The sequence below is a fragment of the Lotus japonicus genome, chromosome 2 (genome assembly GCF_012489685.1).
Source record: "Lotus japonicus ecotype B-129 chromosome 2, LjGifu_v1.2".
Classification (NCBI taxonomy): domain Eukaryota; kingdom Viridiplantae; phylum Streptophyta; class Magnoliopsida; order Fabales; family Fabaceae; genus Lotus; species Lotus japonicus.
Window position 1 is genome coordinate 80,953,602 of NC_080042.1, and position 7,065 is coordinate 80,960,666.

Consider the following 7,065-nt stretch of genomic DNA (forward strand, 5'->3'; position numbering starts at 1 on the left):
TGAAATTAAAATAATGATAATTATTGGTTAAGTGGTTGGTAAGAATTATGATAGGTAAAATTTGGAGATAATATATATGAGATATAATATAAAATAAGAATGTAAATATAGAAGAAGATGTGATAAATAGTTTTAAATTTCTAAAATAACAATAATTTCGAAAAATAAGTAAAAAGTTAAAACAACACCCATTTCAAAACAGAGGCATCTTAAAAAAAAAAACCAAAGAAACACGGAGGCGTAAAAATTTGCAACATATTTATTTGATTCCGTCAATTATTACTTATCATGACATTGCTCTAAAGACTTTGACCTCATTTATTTTTTAAAAATAAAATGAAATAACACATTTCCCAACCTATCAGACAGGGGAAACTGTGAAGACTGAAGACTGTTAAATGTTTTATCATGCGATTCTTTTTCTTTTCCTTTGTGTCATTTTGCCTTGTTTTTCTTTTACAGTCTTCAGTTTTTGGAGTTACTTTTGCTAGCAAGTTTTCTTTTTCTACATTATCATTAAAATATTATTATTGCATTAGACCGACTTTGCTTTGCTTTTTCGCTCACGTGCCACCGCGTGAGTCATACGTTTAACTTGTAGAAATGCCTGTTCCACACGTTATTTCTTTTTTCTCGTTCGGCGTTACAATTTTTTATATTTCTTTTTACATTGTAATATTTCTTTACATAAACGTTTAATTATATTCCGGCACATCAATAATAAAAACATTATATATTTTACTTAAAAAAATGTAACTATTTTTCTTGCTCGCAATTGGTTTTTAATGTAAAATTGTTTCACATAATGTATCAAAATTAAACTCTTTAATTTAATTATTTCAAATTTGTTTAATTTAAAGAAATTAAATTAATTATATTAGATCATCAAGTTCATCGGATTTAATGTGATTTTACATTTCTAACAAGATATAAAACCCGTGCGTTGCACGGGTATTATTTTTAGAATATTTATCAACATTATATAAAAATTATGATAGTTTAAATAAAAATAAGAAATAGATATTAAATATTTTTGACTTATAAATTATAATAAAATAAAATAATTGTGTTAAAACATTTTATAATGAGTATTAGAGTTTTCTTTGTGTAAATAATTAATACTATTCAAATTTAATAATTAGAATTGAATTGATTTTAACAATTTAGAAATGTATATATATTTAATCATACAATAAATTATGAAGTGAATTTAAAACATTTCTAATTAATTAATAAGTTTTAATATCACCAAATAAATTATAAGAACATTTTCTTATACGTTTTATCAACAATTAATTAACTTTAACTTTGATAATTACAATAAATTATAGTTTTAATAGTCGAAAATATTATTTAGTAAATTTTTTTTATTCTTAATTATTTTTCTCTGTTATGCTTCTTTAAATTGATCTTTTTTACTAATATATAATAGATCAAAAATTATGTTTAAATAAATTTCTTTAAAAAATACACACACGTCATACTTAATAATGTTAATTTAAAACAAATTATAAATTATTTATTAATAAATTATAGCGGCATTTTTGAGTTTCAAAACTATTTTTCTAAATTTTTCATTAATAAAATTAATTAATTTTAAGTATAAATAAAGTTTTCCATATAAAAATATTATTTAATAAAAGTTTATTCTAAAAATATCATCTTGTGTACACTCTATACACTTTTAATGTATATAAAAGATTATTCTAAATGACTTAAATATTTATACTATATAAATTTTTTATGTCTTCCATTTGTCACCAAAAAAATAATATAAATTTTTTATGTAGGTAAAATTATTTTATAAAATAAAAAAATAAAACAAAACAACATTATAGTCAATATTAAACAACACATGTAACTATTAAAAACAATTCTAAGTATAACTTTACGAAAAGAATTTAATCATTTACTAATTTTGATATTTCATATATTTATTTTATATAAAATATATTACTCTATATAAATTTAATTATTTTCTCAACTTGAGGTCAATAATTAATATTTTAACCACATATAGAAATTTATTTTAGCTTTTAATTAAATGTATAGGAAATGAAGATAAAAATGAAGATAAATAAGTTTATAAATATATTATTTAATGTTGGTAGTTCAATAGTTTTTGACATTACAATTTATTCAATTTTAATTTTTTTATTTAATATATTTATTGCAAATGAAATTCTTTATTCTTAATCTATTTTAATATAGAGGTAGAAATTACTTGATGTATTTAATGTAAAAAAGCTCAAGTCTCCTTTATATATATATATATATATATATATTAACTTCAATTCTTAATGGTGAACGTTTAATTAAATATATAATCTGAATAATTTAATGAAAGAGAACTTCAACCGAAGGTTTTTTTTAAACATAACTTGAACTGATGTTATGGTTGGTTGATTGGACATAATGAAAGAAGAATCAAATTGGTGATACTCTGTCCCTTATATGAGGACGTCTTCGGGAAAAAAAAATATGAATAATGTGAAAAAAAAAATTAATTACAAAAAAGGGGTGAAAAAAATCATATTTATAGGAATGGTGTGTTTCAGGCCAGCTTGGAGCCCGTGTGGCAACATTGTAGGATACGCTACACATCACACGTATCCATGCATAGCATTCGCCCCACCTTAAACGAATCTCATGCACCCATCAATCAGTCAAACATCTTTCATTCCCAAGGAGAGAATCAGAATCTCTTGGCATGTATGGCATCCGCCCCATCTCAAGCGCATTCATGTCAGGTGAAACATGATGGCTGACCGGAGACAGGAAGCAGCCTTGTCACTGGATACGCGTGACACGAGGCGTTGGAATATGCAAGGAATTCGCGTGGTATGAAACGTATGCCTTGCATCCGCTTGACCTGAAACGCATGCTTTGAGTGGGGGGGAACAGAAGTGACCTGACCTGCACGGGGGAACAGAAATTACAGCTTGCAATTCATATGAGGCGAATGATTAAAAAAGTAATAAAAACACACTATATTGATAACACTGCGAAGTCATTCTGCTCATACTCAGAAAAACAAAGTTACAAACGGAAAAAAATTTGTTGAGCTCATTTTGAATTCCACAAGATGAACCACGTAATTGCTTGTGTGTATTACAATGGTAGATATTATGAGGGCAGTGAAGGTATGACATTTGAAGGTTTGAAGAAGATGATGCGTTTGAAACGCAACATCACATTCAACAACTTGAAAAAGTTAATTAATGAGAAGTTGAAGCTTGGAAGTAACCAAGTTATTTCCTCCGTGGGCTTTAGGTATTTGTCCTCATCTGACCCAGTTCAGTATACAGGTCTCGTGATAGTGGATACTGATGATGTGGGGATCATGATGGATATATTTACTCAGCAGTGTGGCCACCAGTCAGTGGTAACCATGTTGGAGTTTTATGTTCAAATTGATGAGGCAGGAAGTTCATCAGTACCTGTTTCAACGAATCCTACAACCACTCTTCCGACGTTGACAGACGAGGGCGTCACACAAGTGGAGATCCATGAAGCTGAACCAGAGAATGTTCCTACAGTTAATTTGGATGATGATCATGATGATCTCCACCATCACCTCATTGACAATCCTGACACCATATATTCAGAACCAGAGGGAAGCGAAGATGAAAGAAGGCTTCAAGATTCCGACGGAGACTCATCGGACTCAGACCAAGAGGGTGGACAACATACAACACCTGATCTCCCTGTTAATTCTCAAGTGCACGGTATATTCAACCAACTTATCCTATAAATTACGAATAATTTAATTATGCATGTACTAATTTTTGTTTTATGTCCAGCTATCCCAAACACCACACCATTTTGGAATTCTGCTCCACACTACTCATATATCAATTGGGCTCACCCAGATGGAGAGACAGATTTTTTTCCTGGTAGCGATGTGGGTGGATCATGGGAGTTAGGTGATGATTTGTATGTTGGTTTGCGTTTTGAGAGCAAGGAAGATGCCAAGATGGGCCTTAAGTATTATTGTTTCAAACGTCATCAAACCTATAAGATACTCGAATCCAAACCAACTTATTTTACTGCCAATTGTCCCAATCATTTGGATGGATGCCTTTGGAGGATGAGAGCACGCATGGACAAAAATATCGATAAGTGGGTTATATCTAGGTGGGTCGGCCCTCATACATGCGTCAATCCGATGAGATCGCAGGACCACACCAAGATGACTTCCGATGTCATATGCTCTTACATATTGGGTATGATTGTTGTCATCTATATAATTTTCTTGCTCTTAAAAGGAATATTAACTTATAATATCGTTAATATGTTACAGGCATGGTAGGTGGTCGGCCATCTGTCCCCATTGCAGCCATACAGGAGAGAATCAGCGGGGAACTTAACTACCAAGTGTCATACATGAAAGCTTGGTTAGCAAAGCAAAGGGCACTTGCGAAGGTGTTTGGCAATTGGGAAGAATCTTACGCAGAGCTCCCAAGATGGCTTGGTTATATGAGTTCATTTTCCCCAGGATCCTACTACTATATTTACACAGATGCTTATATCGGTGCGGATGGTTTTGTTGATGGTAGTGTTCGCAAATTCCGTCGAGTGTTCTGGACTTTCAAACAGTGTTGCGAAGCTTTCAACTATTGTAAGCCGATGATCCAGATATATGGCACTTTTATGTATGGAAAGTATAAAGGAACGTTGTTGATTGCCACCACTCAAGACGGAAACTCTAACATTTTACCGATAGCTTTTGCAATAGTGGAGAGTGAAAGTACGAGTTCATGGGGTTGGTTTTTGCGTTTGATAAGGCAACATGTTACTCAGAAACAAGGTATATGTTTGATATCAGACAGACATGCAGGCATCAAGGCCGCGGTAAGGGATGCGAGAAATGGGTGGCAGCCTCCAAATGCGCATCATGTGTATTGCATCCGCCACATTGCTAGCAACTTCAACCATAGGTTTAAGAATGCAAAGCTTAAACAAGAGCTAGTTATGATGGGTATTTGTTTGAACTCAATTATATGAGTTTTATTTTTATAAACAAAAAGACTAACATTTGTCACTTGTGCAGGTTACGAGCCATGTTTGTACCTTTTTGAACGGAGGTTGGCCAAGTTTCGACAGACTAGCCCTGCTATCCAGGCATGGATTGATGGAATCAGTAGGGAGAAATGGAGCCTCGCCTGTGACATCGATGGTGGTAGATTCGGCCACATGACAACCAACCTTGCAGAGTCTGTTAATAAAGTATTCAAGGGTGTTAGGAACATGCCGATCACTACAATAAAAGGTGCCAACTTATCAACCCAATCCCAATCATGTTTTCCCGACAGTGACATGTCATGCACCTTATCGTCTTGGAGAGGTTTGTTAGGAACATGTTGGTGAAATCCAAATTGTTGCATCACCCGATCAGACTGATGTCATTCAACAATAAAAAATGATATCATGGGTGCAACACATCTTCACAAATGCATGTTGTCCCGACATATTGGAGATAGTTGCTGCAAGAGACTATGTGGATAAGGCATCCACACAAACTACATCAACAAGAAGGAAGAGTTTAGACTTGGGCAAATATAATATCACAGTCATATATCGTTATATCTTTAATGGCAGGTACTCACTTGTTCAGTTTTAAGTGTGTCAAGGTAATGCCTCCAGTACGGCAACTGATACTTTATCCAGTCAGCATCTTCTCTCCACCTATATAATAAAAATAAGTTCGGTTGGTATAAGTTAGGATGATCCACTATTCAAATTCCAAGTAACAACTATTCAAATTTGAAGTAACAATTGGTTGCATACCTGGCTCCAAGAGGGCAACCTTCTTTGATAACGTTGAGTTCTTTGAGGGGGCCAACATCAGGAAATCTCGTCCAGACCCAGAATTGGATGAGTTGTACACAACCACCGATCTCCACACGTGAGATTTTGCTTGCATTACACATTTCCTTATATAGATGGGCAAGTACCGCAGAACCCCAACTATATTTTCCAGCTTCCTCAAAATTCCTCAAAAGAGGAAGATATCTTAGAGGAACATGGGACCCGCTATGGTCAGGTAAGAGAAAACCTCCAAGCATGCGCATGATGTATGCCCGTGCAAAACATGCCAAATCCTGAGGATTGTCAATGAAGTCTTGCACATCGTTAAAATTCTCATTTATCCACTTCATTTTCAACGCACCTCCTCTAATAGCTTCTGCTGGTGGTCTCTTTCCTAAACATTCTTCAACGATGACAGGCCAATTACAAGAGGTGGGACCTGTGACAACGTCACCATCAATCTTCAAGCCCAACTGAACTGCAATATCTTGAAGAGTTATGGTGCATTCTCCAAACGGGAGGTGAAAAGTGTGCGTCTCGGGACGCCACCTTTCAATGAGCGCTGAAATCAAGGGAGGGTCTGGATAAACATCTGAGACTAGCGCACAGTGGTAAAAACCTGCAGCTTCAAGGTGACCTCTAATTGCCTCGGGAACGCTACGTATGAGTCTCTCATGCACAACTCGTGAATCACGTGATCGTCGAACTTTGAGAATTTTATTTGTTTGTCCATTCCAGACTTTATCTGAAATGTGTGCTCCTTCCCCAGTAAGATACAACAAACTAGTGTTTGTGGGCCCAGGATTGATCGCCAATTCCTCTGCCATTGAAATTTTACAGAGGCTTGTAATGGGATTAATAACTTTGCAACTATGGAAGAAACTAAGAAGGAATGGGAATGGAGAATAAGTGAAGTGAATTTATGAAGGTTTGGAGAAGAATTGAAGTGAAATTAGGTAGGTTTGGAGAAGAAGGAGAGTGGAATGAAGGTGTTGGGGCGAATTTACTTCTGGCGGTCCTTTTATAGGGGTTTAAACCGCCAGAAATGGTTTAACATGCGTTTAAGGCCAAGCGTATCATGCATACGTCTAGCTCCACGCGTATGCCTGTCCCCTGTCACCCTGTCGCCTGGCAGCCGTGACAGACGTGCCTTGACTTCGCCTGGTTCCATGCGTTCCTTGACTTGACTTCGCCTAGTCCCAAACGCATCGATTGCGTGCCTTGACTTGAGCTGACATGATTAAGAGATTCTCC

The 7,065-nt window shown here is 34.7% G+C and overlaps 1 protein-coding gene across 1 annotated transcript; it reads right to left on the reverse strand.

The window, feature by feature from the left end:
- Positions 1–5,447: 5,447 nt before the first annotated feature.
- Positions 5,448–6,638, reverse strand: LOC130737104 (serine/threonine-protein phosphatase 7 long form homolog). Its single transcript, XM_057588874.1, has 3 exons — positions 5,791–6,638; positions 5,610–5,688; positions 5,448–5,522 (listed from the first exon to the last, which is right to left on the reverse strand). The coding sequence occupies exons 1-3, from the start codon at positions 6,636–6,638 to the stop codon at positions 5,448–5,450; spliced, it is 1,002 nt and encodes a 333-aa protein (XP_057444857.1).
- Between the last annotated feature and the right edge of the window lie 427 nt (positions 6,639–7,065).